Source organism: Solea senegalensis, linkage group LG1 (genome assembly GCF_019176455.1).
Source record: "Solea senegalensis isolate Sse05_10M linkage group LG1, IFAPA_SoseM_1, whole genome shotgun sequence".
NCBI classification, from domain to species: Eukaryota; Metazoa; Chordata; class Actinopteri; order Pleuronectiformes; family Soleidae; genus Solea; species Solea senegalensis.
The window spans coordinates 18,425,954-18,448,597 of NC_058021.1; the positions used below are offsets into that span (position 1 = coordinate 18,425,954).

Genomic DNA, 22,644 nt, shown 5'->3' on the forward strand with positions numbered 1-22,644 from the left:
TTAACATGTGTTCATCCGCTCACCTCCACGGCGGTGTGTGTGCGTCACCCCCCATCCCTCCCAAAGACCCCTCGACGTTTTCTCGCCGTTCAGAGGCCACGTTGAATCATTTGACATTGTGCACTTTATCAGCCTCCCGGGTGCCGTTGCACTCCTCTTTGAAAGCTGTGAGGAAATACGACAAATCTAAGAGCGCTCTCGGGTTACTAAGCGGCACTTAGCTTTCAGCGCACCACTGTTCACTGGCTCGCCTGGGCCAGTTCAAGCAAATTTAGTTTTTATTGTCTGTTTTTGCCATTCAAGGTTGTACTCTTTGCTACAGTTGAAGTGTAACAACCCTTTGGGGAAGCCTCCTCAACTCCTGCATTTTTTAGTGACTCTACCTCTGCTCACAGTCCTGATGTAACGCTTCCTTTTCATACTCCTCTTCTGTGCTTTTCTTCCACCGGGAAACCGAAGCAGATGATCTCCGATCGTCTCAATCGGGGGAAAACCAACCTGAGTGAAGTCACATCATCCTTTTTGAACGTGTTCTTTTCGTGTATTTCTCACAGCGAACGATCTGCGGTGACCTCTGGGAAGCTGAGCTCTAAACGTTTGTGCTTGTTCACACGACAGGTCATCCAGTTTGGGGCGGACTGCAATCAGGACGAGTGCACTTGCCGTGATCCGGACGCCGAGGAGAACAAGAGCAAAGCCAAGCCCCTGGATGGAGGAGGAAAGGGAGGAGGAGGAGGAGGAGGGGGAATGCAGTAAGATGGTGTCGAATGAAAGAAGCTGAACTTGTGTAAAACACAGTCGAAAAAAACCACAGACTACACACCACAACAAGAAAAAGACAGAGTAACTATTCAAGCTTCATGTTTTTTTAATGTGAATAAAAAAAACTGCTATTAAAGTCAGACTTCATGCAAAGGCCGTTTCATTTAAACATAAGTGATAAAAAAAAAAAAGCATCACTTATGAGTCACGTTGGTTTAAATTTATTTCTGCCTTCACTGCACTAACTCTCACTGCTGGATTTGTGTGAGAGCAAAAAAAAGAAAGAAAAAAAGTGATATTTTTGTTCAAACGGGGTTTTAAAGGCCGTTTATCCACTCTGCTACAAATCAAATCAAGGTAATTGGATCAAGCAAGTGTTGTAAATGGATTCAAGTACTTTTCTGGACTTGATTAGTCTCGAGAGGAGGAGGAGACTGAAAGAGGACTGGATGTACCTGAGAAGTGTTCGGCACACGCACGAGAGCTACTGCTACTCGATGTGTTTACTCGCGCGTCCAGTCGGGGATCACGTTTCATAGGAATAGTCTCAATACCACGTTTAATCCAAAACACAGAGTCAAAAACAGGCAAATGTACCTCAAAACAAACTCCGGCGTCACGGCAAGACCACAGGAAAACGACTGACTAATGTTCATCGCCGCGCGTCACATCCTCCGTGTAGCTGTGAGAGGACACATCACATCTGTAAAGACTAACATGTATAGACTAATATATTTGGATTACCCGACACACACACACACACACACACACACTGTATCTACTAGCTTCACATAGTTCCACAAGTCATGACTCTACTATTTATATATCACAAACACTTACTTGTACCACGCAGCATGTGCACAGAGCTTGCCCCAAAAAAAAAAAAAAAACCTGTCATGTGTCATGTTTTTTGTTTGTTTTTTTTTTTGTCTGTTTTGTTTGTTGTAAACACACAAATATACGTCTGTCGGATGAGTCGCGTCGTCCCCATCTGTGCTATAGCTGTAGATGAGTCGGAGGTTGGTTCAAAAAAGCAAACGTGTGTTTGATAAACTGTAACGGCTGTGACTTTTGTGTCGAGTGGAAGTTCACGTCAGTGTTTTCCGGTCTTCATTCATCGAGTAACGATGAAGTGCCCCATCCAAATATTCTATCTATAAAAGTGTACTCATGTTATTTGTGATATTTTACTGTACTTTATACACTATATGAAATAAATAGCTACTTTATACCGACCCATACAATTTGTTTCTTGTCAGTTTTTTTTTGTTTTTTTTGGATTCGTGTCCACTGACGGAGGTCCACATTCATGCCTGATAAACCCCATGGACACAGCTGTTTATGGACCTTATTTAAACTGGACGACAACTTTGAAAGTAAACATGACTGATAGAAAAACAGGTATTTGATGTGCAGTCTTAAGCAAAAAGCTTTTATGGAACGGGAAGGTTGTTGGTAAAGTTTCTTCCTCCGGGGAAGAACTTGAAGAACTTGTTGAAAATTAACCTAGAGAAGATCATCCAGGACCGGAGAAGGGTCCGTGCCCATGGTTCTCAAACTGTGGTACGTGTACCACCAGTGGTACACAAGCTTCCTCTGGTGGTACTTGGAGGAACATCAGAAATATAATTCAAGTCACCTTACCTCTCGCTCCATCTTCATCTAATTATCCCTATACCAGTGTGTGAACAGTATATGTGAGGAAGAGGAGGATGATGAGAGAGCAAATTATGTTATTGGGAATACATTTGCCTCCTGTGACTTTTCTCGGCCTAGTCATTCTAAAATTCTTATTCTTATTCTTATTATTAATATTACTAATAATAATAATAATAATAATAACAATAATAATAATAATAACAATAATAATGCATTTAATTTCTAACACCTTACAGAGATGAAACAATAATAAAAAAACAGACAACATGGTTATGTTAGATAACTTTTGAGTCTGGATTTGAAGAGTGGCTAAAAAGCTCTGCTCGCCCTGGGTGCTGAGGCGGGCGGAGGGCACAGTGAGGTGGATGGAGGAGGAGGAGCATCTGTGTTTTAACGTTGGTGATACCGTTGATGGCGTTACTTGGAGAGTTTGATATTTCCTCAGGTGGTTTGAGAAGCACTGGTCTACGCTATGAAACACAGGCGTCAGCAGCCGCAGGTAAAACCACAGCTGATCATGATACAGATGCATTTAAATTCGTTATCCACAGTAGGATTCCCACAACATTGTTAAGAAAGCAAACAAATATGGGAAGTGTCGCACAAATACAGGAAGTCGGACCCCCGGTTACTTCCGCATTAAAAAAACAAGCTCTGTAATCTGGAAAGAATTATAACCCACCACAGTATTTCACTGACAAGCATAAGATTCAGAATGAAGAACTTTCAAGAACTTCGGTAAAATTGTTAAAAGAAGAAGAACAAAAGAGTCTCTCCGGCCATTTTCCATAATATATTATCTTTATTGTTCTTTGAAGTAGCAAAGATCAAAGTGAAAAAGTTAAATTCAAGATGCCACATTCATTAAAGACAGATTATTCATGCAGAGATAGTAGAGGGTTGGGTTTTACACTTTTCGTTTGTTCAGGTTATATGGTTTCTAATCTCATCAAACAATTACTTTCCCCGTTCGACTCCACGCGGGTGCGATGAAATTAATACTTTGTCGTCCCACGTCATGACAAATGTTCAGTTCAGTTTTTAAAGGACCAGTGAGCCGGATTCATCAGTATCTAGAAAGTCTTAAGGAGAAACTACAGTGGCCTTAAGGCAGGGGTCTCACACTCAAATGATTATATTATCATTTCACAGTAAAAATGTTGGTTTTCTACATATAGTTCACGATAAAAAAACACATTTATGCTGCGAAATGAATCTTTAAATATCAACAAACACACATTTAAGAGGCCGGCCGCATGAAATCGACTGGGGGGGGGCCGCATGTGGCCCACGTGCCGTGAGTTTGAAACCTCTGCCTTAAGGTGTCATAAAAACACAAACAGTACTTTCTAAGAGCCAGTGTTTGAGCTACAGTACAACGTAACTTTTCATAAATGCGATAGACCGGGACTCAATCCCACATACTGGACCTTTAATGTTCTCCTCCCTCGTCAGTGGATCGATCGGGATTACGGACGCTAAACTACACAGGAGAGATTACAGTACAATAACATTTTATATCGACTAAAAGCACACGTACAGTAACTGTTGTAAAACATCACCTGTTGTACACGTATATACAACAGGTGCATAGAAAACACCTGCTTCAAAACACAGTACTGTGCTAGAATAATGCGACGATGCATTTATGAAATACTCTGCTGCCTATACAAAAAATCTACAAGCGCTCGTTTTAGTATTCACATTATGAGATTTGTTAAAATGTACTGTATACATATATATATATATATATATGTAAAAACTAGAAAAAAAATCACCAACAATCTCCAATGTGGCCACGGCACAGTAAATTTACCAACGTAGAATAACATGACGAATTGAATAAGTCAATTTACTCACAATAAACGGTGCGAAAGTCAAAATAAATACGGTAAAATGACGTTTAAACATAGATATAATGACAACATATTAAAGACACTTAATTTGCAGACTGAATACAGAATTTGTCACATTTAATCATCAGTTAATTTAGTTATGATGAGGGAAAAAAAAGAGGAAATACTGGCAGTTTAACAGAAAACGAAAGCAGCTGTGACGCCTGTTATTATCTAACACTCCCTTATTTACAGCCTCCCTTTACAAATCCATATTATCAGTACTACATTCAGCTAAAAATGCACGTTAATGCAACACACAAGGTTTATTCTGCAAGTAAAAATAACCCCATCCTCTGTTATCTACATATATTTAACTTTCCTATCACATGCTACCTCACCTTTGTCTTTAAAAGCAAAGAATAATGTCAAATACTGGAGTTGAATTATTTATGTGGAGCATCTTTCTTTGTGTTGGCATTTGTGACAAAAAGAACATTAAAAAAAAACAGTTAGTTATAGATCACCAGGCTGAGGTGGGGCATTTGTTAAATGTCTAAATAACGGCACACAAAAGCACAAAACAACGTTTAGCCTTGTTTATGTTCCCACACAACCGTAAACTGCATTCTCAAAAATACGTGCTAAGTATATGATGAAGAGACGTCGGTGTCTTCGTGAGATTAAAAGATCAGAACGACTCAGAAACAAACCAAAAGAAGTGAATATTTCACACGTCTACAGGTGTGTAGGACAAGAGTTTTTAGCATTTAAACATGTCTGTTTATATTCTGAAGTCACGTTCAATCACGCGGGATTCTGTGAGATCCCAAATCCCTGGAATCTCCTCCCTGAAACCGTTTGACTAAACGGCAAGTGTGATGGCGACAAAGTTGTTTCTTTGTGTCCTTGTGACACCAAACATCGCTGTTGTCTGTTGTTACCTTCTTAAATTACATGCTGGAGAGTTTCTAACCATAACTGGTGCTTTACGTGCCTAAAATTTACCTGGGAGAAGATTCGAATCACCTTAAATGACCTCAAAACGCAGAAACACCAAACACTGCAATGTCATCTTTTTACATTCCTGATGAAACGTAATAGAGAATGCAGTAAAGTTGTGTGGGAACGAGCTCTTTATTTCATTTACCCGGTATGTTGCAGTTCTTGTTAAAAAGCATACGAAGGCGACCAGACGCTCTGAATCACTAAGATCTTTAGCAGGGGTTGAAATGTAGTGGAGACACTGAAGTTACAATGACTTCTATCTGTAAAGTTTGGCTAAAGCCTGCTCTAGATTTCACCTTCAAAGAAACAAAGCCTCTACAGGTGGTGGTGGACGGATGTGAGATGCTTAGAAAGTCACTATCACTACATCAAAAGACGCCTTTTATGAACAAAAGATTGGATTCAATCCTTTAATATCAGAGTAAATAAAGAAACTAAATGTGCTGTCCTTTTGTGTCAAAGGTTCCAAGATGGAGATCGTTTCATCCGACAAAGAAACAAAGTGAAGCAGACGGCACAGAAAATATTTCATTAGTTTATATATTTCTATGTGAATTAAACACAATAGAAATTAATTTGCTTATTTTATTAATAAAAGACATGAAATCTCTCTCTCTCTCTGATATAATTAGGTTTCTGCTCCACCTATTTAATGCTAATCCTTATCCATGCATCTGTAAGGATTAGGTTTTTACTCACACTTCATAGTTTAAGCTTTTCTCGCTAACAACTAAGTAAGACAGCAAGGCTTTTATTGTGAAGCACCTGCAAGATGTGCAATCTTCCTTTGAGATTTGATTCTAAATATTCTCACCTGCTTTTCCAATCATGTATATTGTTGCAGTTTGATTCTTTGTCAGATTCCACAGATCTCTCTCTCAGATTCCCCTCGCACACGTCCAAGCTAAGTGAAAACCTCGGAGTACCTTCAGAGCTCCTTGGGCTCGCCGTAGTCATTGTACATGACGGTGAGCGTCTGCTCGTCGCAGGCCTTGTGCACGTCCTGACCCATGTTTGACCAGTTCAGCCCGAAAACCTTCGTGTCGGTGTAGCGGCAGGACAGGAACTTGAGGGACATCCGGCGGAGGCCAATCTTGGGCTCCTGCAGGAGACCCTTGCACCACGGCGAGAGCTCGTCCAACTGGGAGAGGATGAGGCTCGCCTTCCTGTTGGAGCAGACGACACGTGGGATTAAAGGGTGCTCTGTTTAATAGAATCCACACACAAAAACAGAGAACTTCCATCATGAATTGGTAGTAAATTTGAAAGGAATCTGGATCAAATCACTGCTCAGATGGAGACACAGGCAGATCCGGGCCCTGTTCAGACTCTGATCCTGAGTTTTCAGCACCCAGATCTGTCCTGAAAGTGTCTCCACACCTGATGACCCCATCCTGCAGCAACATCCGCCCTCAGTGATCTGATCACATGTGGACGGCCTTAAATCAAGTAGATCCGTCTCCTGTGACCACACATTTTTCAAATCTGACATCTCTGTCGACATGTGTGTGTGTGTGTGTGTGACACAGAGAGAAGAGATGAGTGAACCAAAGCTCTACTCACACAGAAAAACGTTTTAACCACTAAAAAAACAGAAATCATATGGTGATGCAAATATATTAACATGATAAGTGATTAGGTGAAAAAATAAACAGTGAAACTGCAGCAGATCAGAGGACCTCGGTCACTAATGTGTCCTCAAACTACCTATGAATGTGGTTTTTGTGATCAGATCTGAGGACACGATCGAGACGGATTGGAAGCGTTCAGACTTTGGTGTCGCTGAGGATGGATGTTAGTACCATGTCTGAATGGAGACTAAGTCTAAGTAGATTGAAATGTGTCGCATTTGTCGCACAAATGGAACTTGAAACAGCCGAGGAACCCGCGCTCCGTGCCGTTGACCCGCTCTGACGAGGTGACTGCTATAACTCGTGCTCCTCTCTGCACCAAACACACCCTTGACACCTGGATTTCCACTGCAGCGCTTTTATGTATGAGAATGCTATGTACAAACTCCTGCTCAAAGCTAAAAAGCCTTCCTCTCCCAAGCCAAACATCCCTCACATAAGTCAGGCAGCCAGTCAGCAACCAGGAAATGCAGTGGAGTGTGGGAATAGCTCGGTGCCAAGCGCCTGGAGAAAGATGGAATCTCGGTGTTGAGGCACATCGGCCGTCAGATATACTAGACCGTCGGCAGTCCATAAATCACCCTGTTGTTTTAGAATGACATCACCGCATGACAGAACCTAAAACCAACCACGTCCACCAGTGCTTCCTGTCTGAAGGAAGCTCGCGGAGTAAGGTGTACCGTTACTGACACATTCCTGCTTGAGCCCAAAGCACACAAAGGCCGCTGGAGGTCCGGGCAGGAATGATGAAAGTAAAAACAGTGGAAAAAATGAATGAATGAATGAATGTAAAAAAAAAAAAAAAGTGAATGGCTGTGGCAAATATAAAGGGCTTGTCCTGGAGGAGGAAAACAGGCTAAGGGACAGCTGGAGGTAGAGGAGAGACCGTGAAATGCTTGAACTGGTCCTCGGGCCAAACCAGGCCAGCTGAAAAATCATCTCCATTAGTAACATGATGCACCGACTTCACATAAATACATCTCACAGGAACATCGAGTGCAATAAATAACCATTAAGCCTTATGCAGCCTGTTTGGCCCTCAAAGTGAAACCTTGTCAAGCTTTCTCGTCTGAAGTCAGACAAAAAAAGGCAGCGGGGGGAAGATTTCATTCATTCCACACACGGTTTCTCCTCATCCTGCGGCCAAAGCAGCACTTTTACAGCACGGCGTACCCCCGCGCTGCCAATCCACACGTCTGCTGGACGCAGCAGAGCCACGGCACATCACACTGATGAACTGATGACACATCCAAGCACCCAGGCCACGCGGTCACCGCGCACCAGCGAGAGGCGATGAAGGATTTATGGACGTTTGATCAAACCCATAACTCAGACGAACACTTCGGTGCGGAAAATATGCATGTGACATAAAACACGTCGTGTGAATCGATCGCAGTTTCTCACCTGGTTGTCATGAGGCCAATCTGATGCAGGTGTGGTGGTGGTGATGATGATGATGATGACGGGAGGGTGAAAATGACAGAAAACAAAGATGACCATGAAAAGGGAGACGATGCCGGGGAGCTGAAGACAATCCAGATGAAATGAAATGATGACGAAACAAAGAAACACAAAACATAAAAGTAATGGAAGTGAAAATGTCAGCTACGTGTTTGCGTCTGAAGACTTCCAGGCGAAACCAAAGTATACCACAAATGTTTATGCCTAAATAAATGTGCCGTATTAAGTCATGATATGACCATAATGTGTTGTTAGTGGTTAAAAAAATGTTAAATTGAAACACTGGTTTCAGCCAGTTTATTCTGATTTTAAAGCTGTAGTGTGTAACTTTTCGATAACGCAACGTAAATTACAAACAAATTCATCAACAACAAAAATTGCCAACAATTGTGCGCTAGAAATTTAATTTTTTATATGCGAACTGCAAACTATTTAAGCTTTGAGTTTGTAATTTGGCCTGTTGTGCCACCCCGCCCCATTTTCTGTAGCATTTCCACACCTGGGATGCCAGGCGAGTTAGTCTAATGCAGCTTGGTATTGAGCAAAGAAAGCCTCACTACCCCTCTTAAAAACGTCTCGACCAGAGAATATGTGACTGTAAATTTGAAATGAGTTGCAGATAACCATTGGTAACCTCTCTCTCTAGTATCATAGCATTGTCTTGTCATGTGTTCATTTCTCTGGTTCATCCATCCATCAATTATATACTGCTTTATCATCCACTGGAGGGTCGCGGGGGTTGCTGTGCCAATCTCAGCTGACATAGGGCGATAGGCGGGGTCACACCCTGGACAGTCTGCCAGTCCATCGCAGGGCCACACACACATTCACTCTCACATTCACACCTATGGTCAATTTAGATTTTTAGATTGACCAGTTCACCTAATCCCCATATTGCAAACCGGAGAAAACCCACGCACACACAGGGTCCGAACGGGGGTGCTGCAAAGGTACTAACCGCTACACCAACCACGTGGCCTAATTCTCAGGTCATGCAAGGTCAGAGGAAACAATATTAGCTATGTAAATGCAGTATCTATAAGAGTACTAACGTCTCCCTCCCTCTGTGTAGAGTCAGGCTTTGGATTCGTTTGGAACTGCTGGACTCAAATTGTTGAACCGATTTGTTTTCCATGTTCTCAAATCAAGTCCATTTTGAACACTACCTGCTGAGTTCAATTTGTTCCGGAAACCTCTTACGTTCAGAATGTCCCGTACGTGAAACATGTCGTAGTTACGAGTTCTGCTTGAACCCAGCAACAGAAACGGCGAGTAAGAGCAGTGCGGTGGTGGCACAAAGTCGTTCAAAGCCTCCAAAACAGAACCTGCCTATAGATGAAGGCAAGATAATCTGACCTTTGTTTATTTTTAACTTGTGTGTTCCAGCCACTGTGGCAAGGTAATATCCGCCTGTCAAGCTCTCGTCCGTATGATAAGCCACAAACCCCCTTGATTTTGTCGATAATCTTTGAGTTTTGTTGTGTTTTCAGCTTACACTTGGCACTGATTGATGCCCTGTGCAAATACAGACCCTGTGGATTCCTCTGCACTATTTCACCTCCCGTCTTACACGTACTCCAAATCAACTGCTGGTCTGTAAACACAGCACAGCACATTGCCATACTTCCTGGTACGCGTGCGTGTTATTCTGGAAAAGGAATGTAGCCCGCACTCTGCCACGGTGCCTTTCAAAAATCGGCAAAACATTTAAGCGTTGCCATGTGTTTTCGTTGGCATTCCTCGCTAATTTGCAAACCATTTGTACATATAGAGACACACGAGAAGCATCGTCTTCTACGCAGTTGCCGGGCTAATGCTAATGAGTGCTTTGCATGTGTAGCCAGATTATTATTGGAATCCGAGTGTATTTTGAGGGTCATATGTACACACGGACGCTCAGCAGGACGACATCCCCTTCTTGCAAAGCATGTTGACAATAAGATAACAACTTAAACAGCCTCCGTGTTGCTTTCAGCTTCGAAACAGCCTTAACCGTGTCAGTCCTCTTGGACAGCCTGTCTGCGGACAGTTGGACAGAGTCGGGACTGGTAGCGCTCGCTCTGCCACACTGTCATTCAGATCATTCTTCTGAAACCTCCTCAGGATTTCAGTGGTTTTTTCAGGAAATCTGCTAAGATTTGTTTGCTTTGAATGAAATAATATTAAATAAAAAAGTGGTCTGCGATTCTTCCATTTGTCAGGAAAGCGGCGGATCATTTCTCTGGTTCCAAGCAGCAACGGTTGTCATCATAAACCAACATGTCCGTGTGTCGGAGAAGAAAACTGTCTCCATGATACAACGGGATGAAAAGAAGGTATTTGTGTGTGGATACAGTACACACACAAAATAACTGTATTCTACATGAACACACTAAATGCCTGCAACATAGTCTAAAATGTTGGAAGAGAAGAAAGTTAACCATTGGGTCACATCAACATCACTTCTTCTTTCTATTACACATTTTTGTTGAATGGTCCTCACTGTCTGATTGTAGCACGACTTGACGACTCGATGTGACATCGAAACTGCTGTGACGTCGTTTTTATACGCGACACAAACACACAAACCAGTGACGGGCAAAGCAGTTGTTTTACGGTGTAACTGAATCATTAGAATCAGTGAATTAAAAAGATTCGTTCACAGAATCGTTCAATACTTCCTGCATGAGCACAGACTCTGAACTGAACTGAAATACGACTGAACATGTTGTGATTCGGCTCATGATTAGCTGGCTGTCACTAAATACACCACACTCCTCTGTTAAATAGTGAGATTTGAGGCATTTGCTTTGCTAAAAGTTGGAGATTAACGCACGTTTTCAGGATTGGTAAGACTTTTTTAACAGTACAGCATTGTTCGCTTTGATTCTTGCGTCGTGACGTCGCGCTCATCACTCTTCCAGTGACGACATTCTCTGACCAATCAGTGGCCGACAGTCTGTTGACGTCACACATTTTAGTATCGGCTCAGCTCGCTTGGAACCTCGCCAGAGCAGGTACTAAACGAATAACACCAGGTACCAGGTACGAAGTCTATGAAGCAACTCTGTCATAACACCAGCAGAATGATGCCTGGCATCATCTTGGTGCAATCATGCGTCTCTCCAAAATTCCAGTAAAAGCCTCTGCATCAATGGTACCTTATATGCAAATCATCCATGGCATGAACATTGATGCTCCCCCATTCCATCACACCTAGTCTGGATAGCCTTTTCTGTCTTTGGCACATAGAATTCAAAATCTATTTTCCTCCAGTACAAGAACACATGTACAGAACACATTTCCACTGTCAGTCCATTTCAAAGTGCCACAAGATTTTCCTAGTTCTCCTGAGCTCATATGACGGCGTCCGTCACTGTATGATGACAGTTAGTGTTCACACACATTCAGTAGCAACTTTATTTATTTGTTCTGTACATTTTGTCTGCCTTCCTTTGTTATCTTGTACATTTGTGTGTTTGAATATGTACTTTCATGGAGAAAGACCAAAATAGCTAAATGTAATCTATGCCAGTCATTTTCTAAATTTGAACGTTTCCAGTAAAAACGTTAAGAGTCTACTTTTAGACTCGTTTATCGTTTATCTTTAGCTCAGTGTTGTTATGATTTTTTCCAATTTGAAGTGAGCAGTCAAAACAGCACCATCTCCAAGTGCGGGCAGATGAGGTTGTTTAAATAAGGAAGCAATCAACACAATGTATTAGTGTTGCTAATAATGGGAGCTTTTTACTGGAAATTCTGTATGTACTGTATGTCAAACTATTTAGCATAACGGACACCGATAAATCACTGAATTTTTGAAAACAACCTGTGGGTATTTTCGTCTTCTTTTCGACTATAAATAGTCGCAGTGGAAAGGTAAACAGTCTGCGGTGATTATGACTGAGAGAAAATTCCAACCATGACTACAAATATTATCATAAGCTCTCGTCTGATGAGCGATACTGTCATGTGGAGACAAAGGAATCAAATGGTTTTCAGTTCATCAAAGGGCAGCAAGGACACGGTCAGGACTGCAACGTCCAGGCTTGGAGGATTTCTCTTTCAGCCCAGCCAATATGTCTAATGTTTTTTGCGAAAACAAACGTACAGCGGGCCTTACACGATGAGGGCGATGACAAGGCCCGGGGCCCCCTTTGGTCAAACCTCGGCGCGTTGACCTCACTGTGAGTTCACGGTTTGACTTAAAATGCATCACGCAACGGTGGAATGAAACAGGAAACAACAATGCGGCTGCCAGCCGGTCTCGTCAGTGAGATTCGATACGTTTCTAAAAACAGCAGATCTGAATTTCTGCTGCTACAAGAAAAACAAAGCCACATTCAGTCCGGTCGCTTGTCTCCTGCTTCTTTGGGGCAGAGTTTATATTGAGGCCGGAGCCTGTGGAGACTTCTTCTTATCTGTGTTTTGACTGGCTAATGAAAATCACATTTTCTTAAGTTTTTCATTGTTTGTGGCAGAAAATAGTGGGATTTCTCCTCGTTATGAGAAGCCGAGCTGATTCAAGGAGATGAAACTGTGTGAGACTGTAAGTGGATAATGTAGTGACGTGCGTGTTTGTGTCAGTGGTGCCATAGATCGGATTTGTTTTGTATATTCTCTCTGTAGAAGCCAAAAAAATGATGATTTAAGAGTAAAAAACACACTAAATACCATGGAAACAAAAAAGAGAGACTGAAATGAACACTGCACAGTAAGTAAATGCTGCCGCTCTGAATCAGAACAATAACAAAAAACCTTGTTTGATACGTTGGGAAGCAGCATGGAATCATGGGAACTGTCATCTTCTTGTCTTGTTTGGTTCACTTGAGCTTTATCGGGAGAGCTTTGGTGGCGGAATGCACAGCAAACACGTGAAAAAAACCACACACAGTAAAATATTTAATTTAAGGTTTGCCCTAGATATTATAGCAGAGAGACTGTAAAACGGACTACATCAATAAAAAGTGACCAATATAATGAGACGCTCCATTACCTTGAATAGAAATATGGATTACTATGAATTTAAAGAGTGCTCAAAGTATAAGTTCACTACTCATCAAAATACACAACATTTTAAGGCATAAATGTTAAATATTGCAGTATATGTTAATGTTTCATCACATTAAGCTTAACCATTGCGATGAACCTGCAATAACAGCATGAGTGGCTTTAAAATAACCTCTCCATTAACCCCCAAAACAGGTCAACATGCCTGTGATGCCAAAGACGTAAATGTAAAGCATCAGAGAGGTGATAAATACCCGAGTGCCAACCCACGCACCCACCAATAAACCCCATATTTCAAGCCTGGTGTTTCCATATTTGGAAATATCCATCATTATCATCATCATTTGACTCTAAAATGGGAGCATACTTTATAAAAATGAACATCATGCTGTATTGAAGTAGACCTGAAAGTACTGATTTAGTCCATTAATACCGCAGGAAATTATTTACTGACATCATAAATCAAGTTACCCTCAGCCTGAGGACAAATCTTAATCCTCAAAAAGCCATTGAAAGTCACGAGGACCCGCCAAAATATCCCCACAAGGTCAAAATGCTCCTCACAAAATAGGTTTGTATCAAAACTTGTCCTCAGAGGCTGCCACAGACAGACACACTCGCTCAAGCACGCACACACACAGACAAACAGACTTAAATCAGAAGTGACAAATGGTATTTCAGTCAGAAAATTCTCGACAAAACCAAACCACACACACTTTGTGCCAAGGCTGAGTTAGAGAGGACTTTCTGTCATTTTTTTGGTCTCTTTCAAAGCGAGGGTAGGCAAAAATATTTTATCATCAATAGCGCCATAATAACAACTCAGCATGATGTAAATCAGATGATTTAAGAGAGAACTATAGACATCTGAGCAGACTTTGGTCTCTGTTTACGGCCTTGAGGAAATCACAGCGAGGGTGCCCCATATTGACTATTTTATATATGTCAAACATTAGCATTTAATAAAACTGAGGATGAGACTCAACAATCTAACTATTTTTTTTTTGTGATGCTGTCTCCTGCAGCTTTAATCTGACCCACCACAGTCAATCTGACTGTAACCCAGCATTCTGGTTGCCAAGTCAGAGTCACTATCTGATAGAACATGTTAGGTTTTTTTAGATTATTTGAACCTGCAGTATGGGTTTGGTGCTTGTTTCTGTCAGATAGACAAGCACTAAAAATCTAGACCGAGAGCAGCCAAAACTACCAAAAAAGCACAAGAAGGATTGGGATTTTTCCAAAAATCCCACAGAGAAAATGCACTTAACAAATCAGACTTAATCGAAACCTGATTGAAGACATGATCGGATAAGAGACCAAGGTGTCCAAAAAAAATGATGCCATAGCTGCAGTGCAAACTCTCTGTGGGTTTCAGGATTTCTGAGAAACGCCGAAATGCCGAAACAAAACAAGCGCGCGTTGACAATGACTAATCACGGCAACCAATACAGCGAAAACAAAAGTGTTTCAACAGTGAAGTTCTCCAACTGCAAAGGATTACTTGGGTCAAATAAACAGTAGAACCTCTGCTCACGCCTGCTGTTCATCAGGCCACCAATGCCGTGATATTTTACACCAACAAACTGCTGGCTTGGAGGCCTTTTCGGTACCAGGCCAACGTCAATACTGGATATTTGGATCAGTCAGAAACGCTGCATTGCCATTGTTTTTGCTAAAAAATGATATCAATAGTACTCTGTCCTGGCATTGGCTCAACCATTTACTGTATGTGCTGCATTTGTTTTCCCCCGGTGGTCAGACAAAGTCAGAGAAAACAAGCCGCCTGACGCTGTGGGAACATTGTTGGGCACGCTCACAGACTCACAGCGGTGGAGCTGTGAGGCCATTTGCCTCTCCGCCCATCCACTCCCTTGGTAACAATAGACAGCACACAACTCTGGTTCCTCACACCAACCAGATACATAGGAAAGACTAATGTTCACTTGATGACTGAGCCAAACAAACCATGTTTATACTTCCTTCCCCGTTGCTAGGCCTCACCTTGAACGCACTTCCCTTGTGCTTTTCCAATTCCGAGGTGCCTTTATTAACGTTAATCACCCTTCCCTTTGACTAAATTGGGAGCGGGGCTGTTAATCTAAGTGTATTTTAATGGAACACTTCAGAAGCAACTCCCTCAATTACATCAACTCTTTCCAACACGGGCCTTATTAAAAGCAACCTTTTAAATTAAGGTGGAGGGGGAAACCACAGACGGAGTGAGAAACACTGAGAATTAAGGGAGCCTTGGATAATCAGTTTCACCTGCACAAGTGAAAGCGTGCGCCACAGACTGCCGTTTATAAGAATATTTTATATCAGACACATGGCTCTATTTATAAAACATTAGGCTACAGTTTTACATTATGGGAACCTGTCCTGAGTTTGAGAGAAACTAAACCGGGGGCCTCCCTGGCTGTGCGTTGCTAAATGGCCCCATTGATGTCATAGAGGTGAAGCTCATTCTGTGTCTTAGTCCATTTAAATTGATTTCCTCTGCAACTCTTAACTCACACAAACAACTGCTAACAATCAAAGACAGCACTTTAGAAGCTGGGAGCAGAACATCTGCCCACCTTTGAGAATCTAAACAAGACTTGGACACAACTGGGCTTTGTGTGGGCCCACACCGTGGGGATTTGGCTGCGTGAGCCATTTAGAAAAACAATAAAGACGATTTGGAACAAATGTTTTGAGAAATGTGTGAAAGAAATCCTGTGGTTAGGCTGAATTACCTTTGTTTTGGTTCTGTTTGGAGAGAGAAAAAAGAAATGCTACCCTCTTTCAAGTATTGTGTGTATCACTGTCAGGACCAAAGAGCAGCCAAATACAGAAAGCAGGCAAAAACAACTGAAGATAATCCCTTCAGGGCAGGTGGGGACCAAAACAGAGCTAAAAGGAAAGTAAATATGTCTTGTATCAGGGATTCTCAAACACATTTTCAAATTAAGTTAGGGTTGTTTGCCAAGGTTGTCTCAAAAGGTGGAAGGATGATGTGTTTGTGATTTACTTCCTCTGATGTAGCACACATAGAATGTAATGCAGGCTCAGGGTGAAAGAGCTGAGCCACTGTGCAAGGTGAAGTAATACAAATTGTTATCTTTCCACAGTTTGCTGAGATGTAAGGACATCTACTTGAAATGTCCTTCTCACAGAGAGAAGGGCATTTCCTTCTCTCTCAGAGCTCCACACCCCCCCATTACAATACAAGCCCGTGACACGACAGCTAATCTCAACCGAGGTAGCAGACATTCAGCTAATATCCTCATCATGAAGTGAACGGCAAGATGACGCTGATTTGTTTTGCTGTTGATGCCGGGTCGAACACAGCGGAGGCAACGTGTTGCCCTTCAGCAACACTCACATAAAGAGGAACGGTGTTCATCATAAATATGTTGTCAGGTTGTAAAACTGCAGTGTAACTCTGTTGCCTGGACGACGCTGCATTCTTGCCGGAGCTCACGACAACAGGTGGTGCCGTGTTATTTTACACAGTAGTAAAGAAAAATGCGGGGCGATATTCTATATTTTTGTTAGTGAAACAACATCCAACAGTCCATCTTTCAGTACTTTCAGACTGCGGCCCCCCTCAGGCCACCCAGTCTCACTCAAGACATAAATCCTCAAAAATGGGTCACAAGTATAGATTTTCATTGAAAAAAAATTGCTTTGGATACACAAATCTCACTTGCTAGCCAGATCAATGTTGGTGTCCTCAAGAGGCAGCTTTAATGATATCAGGAGTTATGAATTGACAGACACACTTAATGGTATGTAGTTAGTCTTCCACAAGCAGTTGGACAATGAGTGCCGTCTATAAATCATTGTTAGGATTGGAAGGGTTTTGTCACAGGCAGTAGGGGGTAAAGTAGTCACTGATGGAGCATATCTGTACATTTAGTCCAATCCAAATTTGCCATATATTTATTTTTATGGACTGCACAAAGATACAATCAGTTTTTCCGACTTTTCCAAGATATTTGAAATTGCTTGGGACTGCTTTTTTTTCTTCTTCTTTGAATGAACCGTCTGCTGAAATTACACTTGAACATTTTGTTCACACCAAAGTGTGATCCATCCCAGACTCTTGTCGAGTCGCCACTTCTCTTTAATCTCGCAGCCCAGCTGTGCCACTATGGTTTGGGGACATCAATGTCAATTGCACCAGTTCAGACTGAGCAGCTGATTGATGGCACGCACACACACACACACACGGACACGTTTTGTCTTTGTGTTATATGAAAGTATAACTCAGGGCAGACCAATGCAAATGCTGTGTAATGTTTGATAAATTAAAGTTGATGAGTAATTTGCTTGAAGGAATGCATATATCTGACTTGAGGTTACGCGTCAGGAATGCGAGCATTACTGAAATACAACCTGAATATCAATTATTTGACATTTGGTTTCCGTCATGTCGCTTTTTTGGTGAAACAAAGGCGTACAATCAATATCCATGCACTAAAAATGCCTTCTGCTGTTAGCTTTGCTTCAATAACTCGCTCAAGTATTTAAACTACAACGGTACCTGGGTCCCAGCTCGTCCTCACACCTCCAGGTAAACTCTCCGAAGCTCTCGTAGCGCTGGTTGTAGTGGTAGAGCACGCGGTGCAGCGTCGGGGCACCCAGGTCCATCAGAGTGTTGTAGGCCGTCTGTTGCTCCTTCCCACTGGTGTAGCCGTTGAACAGGTTATAGATCTTGTCGGCTATTTCTGGAATGGTAAAAACGAACAGCAACTTTGAGCGTGAGATCACTTACTTCACACAGGAGCTGCAAACGACACACACCAGTTTACCAAACAGGTGTGCTGGTGCTACTTGACACTAAACAATCCACCGGGGAGGAGTAATGAAGAAGATCTAACGCAAGTGTCTGGACAGTGAGCGACTTTGCTGCTATTTTGGAAAATAAAAAAACATGTTAGGGTTCGATGTGGTTCTTCCCTTGGGTGGGAACTGTTTCCTTTCAGCATATGCGCGACTCTGCATCAGAGTTTCTGCTGACAAATAGAGTGGATCCTCTGAAAACTGCTTTCCTGGTGGCATTCTGTGTTTCCCAGGCCTGTTAGTTTGGGACAATACTGTGAGTATTTCCATGTTTGTTCATTATACACACACTTACTGTTAATCAGTGTGATTTTTTGTTTTTGCATTTTGGGAGGTTGAAGGGCAATTGAAGCTGCAGTAGGCAGAATGGCCTGGAAAAGTCATAGCCAAGGCTCTTGTCCCTGAACATGAACACAGATAGAGGCACACACTTCCTACCTGTCAATATTGTGGCGCTGCGGTGTAACTGCACGGTGGAGAAAAGAACGAGGAGGAGCAGATGTGACTGACAGCTCAACTGAGTTATTCCCTTGTCACAGCGACATCTAACCACACCTTGTCAACCACGACGCGAACCAACAGCCAGTTACCCGCTATGGTGGACACCTCCCTCAGTCGCTAGTCCCAAAAAAAACCCAAAAAAATCCAAAAATACCCAGAGTTAAAATATTAATCACTTCAATCAGTCTTTTGCAGCCCAAAAGGTCACAGATATGTGAATTTTAAAAAAAAAAGGTGTATGGTAGCCACTGATAGACGATAGACGTATGTGAACTCACAAATTAGTCAAGTCAAGCATATAAACATAATAAAAAAACATGACACAGACCATAATATTGTCATTTTACTTTATATTCCTCTTGGCAAAGAGCTGCCCATACTTCTAATTCTATTTTCCCACCCTCTCTCTCTCTCTCTCTCTCTCTGTCTCTCCTTCCTCACCTTGTGCTTTGACGTCATCCACAGTGGGACATGGAGTTTTGATGGTGACCTCACTTGGACTGGAACGGCGTCCTGTGTTGTCTACTGCCCACAGCCGGAACCTGCACACACACACACACACACACAGAGAACAGGGTCATCTGTATCTTCAGCAGTGAAGTTGGATGAATGTTTTTTTTTATTTATCAGCAACAGCAGACGTCAGATGTTTGCTGCTTCCGCTGCTGTTAATTCAATTAAAAAGTCTCCCCTCAGTGGAGTACAGAGCAAATCTTCACAGAACTAATCAGCTGTCATTTCACTGAATGGATATCGCCACCTAGTGGCCAAAATGCAACTTGCAGTCACCTGCAGCAAAGCATGAAGCTGCCACTCACACAGGACGTAATGACAGATCAGTGTTTTCATGAGATAACATAAGATGGCAAAACATTTGTAGTGTTAGAGGAGCTACTTACATGTATGTGGTGTCAGGCTCCAGGCAGCGAATGATCATGCTGACAGAAGTGGACAGGAGGTTGGGGATGTCGCCCAACATCACACATGGAGACCTGGCTCCTGACAGGATGTCATCCACAAAGCTCAAAAGGGTTTCTGCGAGAGAGAGAGAGAGAGAGAGAGAGAGGGACACAAATCAGCCAAGGATTTCCATAGATGAACACAGCGTTTTAATGATGATGAAGATGGAAAATCTTGTAGATAGATGCTAAAAGTGTGGTACAAAGAGATTTTATTAATAAAATGATTAGATACAGAAACATATAAACCTGTGATTAAATAAAATAAACATTTTGACCAGTGGGAATGAGGTATACGTTTAAAAATTTGATATTTTTTTTTTAGATCTTTCCATGCTCTGGATTTGCCAATCGATTTATTCAAGCCTCTTACGTGAAAGGGAAGGAACCCTGTGACCTCCTCTCTGCTGAGGGACTCCCCTTCCTGCTACTCATGCTGGTGGTGACACATGCAGTTAGCAATGTTTTCCCAGCTGGCACTGCGCACGTCAAGAGGGCATTTGGCCACCGGGGTGAGTGTTATTCGCTGCGAAGAGAGGAAAAACCCTCTCCTCGGAAAAGTCAAGACTGTGTGTGTGCGCAAGGGTGCACGAAGTGATGCGTGCTCTGAGGTGGTCATCTGTGACCCTCTTCCGCACAAGCAGCGCCTGTCCGTGTGTATTTACACTACACGTGTGTGTGAAGTGATGGATGCCCCGCGGTGATCACCTGCGCCTTTCTTCTACAAGAGCCTCACCTCTGTGTGCGTGGAAATATCAGCATGTGAGAGTGATGGCTGCTCTGAGGTGGCCGTCTACGTCTTCCCCCCCTGTCGAGCCCTCGCTCGTGTCGCCAGTTGCTAAACTGCGGGCCGAGTAGCAGGGAGGATGAAATAGCAGCTGTCAGAGCGAGTGTTTGCTCAGGGAAAAGACTGACGTACCAGTGAAAGATATAAACAGTGTTGGAGATGTAAATGAAAAGTGACATTGTGAGGCTTTGCACTTATAATATTAATTGCAAATCGGGTTGGAATATCCGTTTCGTGTGTGAGGAGGCATATAAGAAGGAGACAGTGTTTGGAGGTTTTTGCTGGAAAAAACACTCAGTTTCAAAGCTCACTATGTTGAGTATCTGAGCAGGTTGAGGTCTAAATCCCTGGATACACCGCCACAACGGTCAGTCATCGGGCAGTCACGACTGTCCTCGTCCTCAGTGTTGGCCCTCGTTGGAGTCAAGTGACGACCAGTCGTGACGTCACCTACAGAAATCTGAAGCCTCAAGGTTCACAATTTGACCTGCAACTGGACGATACCTGCTGTCAATCACACGTGCCATGCTTCATCATCTATTTTCCTTGAGATGAATAACATCATTTCCAAAATTGACATCATGCTCTGTCAAAGATGAGTTGAAACTAGACCATTAACTCCTCAGAAAAAACTTTTACTGAAGTGGAAGCTATGTTCCCATAGGCCCATTCAAACGGAGTTCTTTTATGCAACCAGCAGAGTTGCCCCCTGGTGGCTAATCATTACTTCCTGATTAGATTCACCTGACACAGACGAGGTCCACTTTTTAGACACAGTGTATGGTTGGAGTTGATAGGAGCGAGCCGATGGCTTTATAGGCGATTCCACCCGTTGAGAGAGACATAGCTCCAGCAAATTACAAGACAAAAAGAGACGTGGAAAAGATGAAGCAGCAAAAGGCTAGCACACATCACATCATCCATAACTTCTTTATTTGATTTGAATGTTTGGACGGAAATAAAGTAAAACTGTCTCATCAGTGTGACGAGATAAACAAATGCTGCCAAAACTATCGTCCAGTTTCCCCTTTTTCAGTGACAAATGCACACTTCTACTTCCTGCTGGTGAGCAAAGTAATTTGCCTTTATGCAAGAGCAGGAAGGACGTGGTTGGTTGATGTTCTTTGCCGTTGCCCTGTGACAAACTTCAAATCATTTACCGTCCGTCAAGCATTTCAACATTGCACATTCACTTCAAATTCATAAACGCATCAACTACGTTTACCACAACCTTCTCATAATTCAAAGTACAGCAAAAAAAGACTTTAATGAAAGCAGTGTGGATGGGACTATAGGGCTAGAGTTTTGCTCATTTTAAGCCATCAATGGCACAAATTCAATCTTTTCCTGGCTGGGGAATACAGTGGAAGAAAACAGCATGGGAGCTGTTTGTTTTCTTTCACAGCTACAGCAGAGCGCAAGAACAACACGGGACAGAAAAAGTGCTTAAACAATTTCCTCTTTAGGATGAAAAGGTTTTCGGTGTTGCTTATTGACTTGAAAATGTCCACAACAGCTTGGACAGCATCATTTCTGACCACTTGTGCTCTGAATTGAGATGGCACTGTGCAACCTGTTGTACCTACCTACCTACCTAGCTACCTCCCTCCCTCCCAATGCAACTACTTACCTAGCTACCTACCGACCTAGCTACCTCAACGTCACAGCCATGTGAGGCTATAATTGTCTAATACTCAGGAAAGGAAAAGACAGCGTTCTTAAACATGAAAGAAACATCGGTGTGCAATAAAACTTGGGTCTTAATGTTGTAGTGTTGGAAAAATCGACTGTCAGACAGGTTGTAAATAAATACTGAGCTTAGTCGAACATTATTTGGAGCATAAAAAATATGAGACAGGATTACAACGCAAACTGTTGTTGTAAAAATCAATGATAGCTTTAATCCTCACAGTCAGAGCGTGAAACTTCCATGTTTACTTTGATCTATGCACTAAGGTGCACTCTTGGTCATTTTTTACCTCCAAGTAACAGGGTTTATATATTCAGGATAAACTGTTGGCTTGTTACGTCTTGTAACTACTCATATTTCTTGCCCTTTCAGACTTAATTTTAGCGACATTGATGTGTTTTCTGAGCACACCTGCCAAAAATTAAAGGCGAGTCCGTTAAGTTGTGATAAACAGGAACTCTCTTTAAGAAAACTCACCCAGCAAAAACATTATATTGCTCCATTGCACCATATTGCACATTTGGCCCCACCT

General features: G+C 42.3%; 2 protein-coding genes across 7 annotated transcripts in view; one reads left to right on the top strand and one right to left on the bottom strand.

Annotated features, from left to right (window-relative positions):
- The window catches only part of pappa2 (pappalysin 2), a 79,061-nt gene extending 77,058 nt beyond the window's left edge, over positions 1–2,003 (top strand). Inside the window, exon 27 of the mRNA XM_044032167.1 lies at positions 619–2,003. Within this exon, the coding sequence (XP_043888102.1) occupies positions 619–756 (138 nt within the window). The 3' untranslated portion in view covers positions 757–2,003. The remainder of the gene's footprint in view (positions 1–618) is intronic.
- A 1,197-nt stretch (positions 2,004–3,200) lies between these two features.
- Positions 3,201–22,644, bottom strand: part of astn1 (astrotactin 1) — a 371,669-nt gene continuing 352,225 nt past the window's right edge. For all 6 annotated transcript variants that reach the window (XM_044033647.1, XM_044033610.1, XM_044033638.1 and 3 more), the window contains 4 exons: positions 19,576–19,711; positions 19,118–19,218; positions 17,877–18,060; positions 3,201–6,430 (listed from right to left, as the gene is read on the bottom strand). In XM_044033647.1, the coding sequence (XP_043889582.1) occupies positions 6,193–6,430; positions 17,877–18,060; positions 19,118–19,218; positions 19,576–19,711 (659 nt within the window). In that variant the 3' untranslated portion in view covers positions 3,201–6,192. The remainder of the gene's footprint in view (positions 6,431–17,876; positions 18,061–19,117; positions 19,219–19,575; positions 19,712–22,644) is intronic.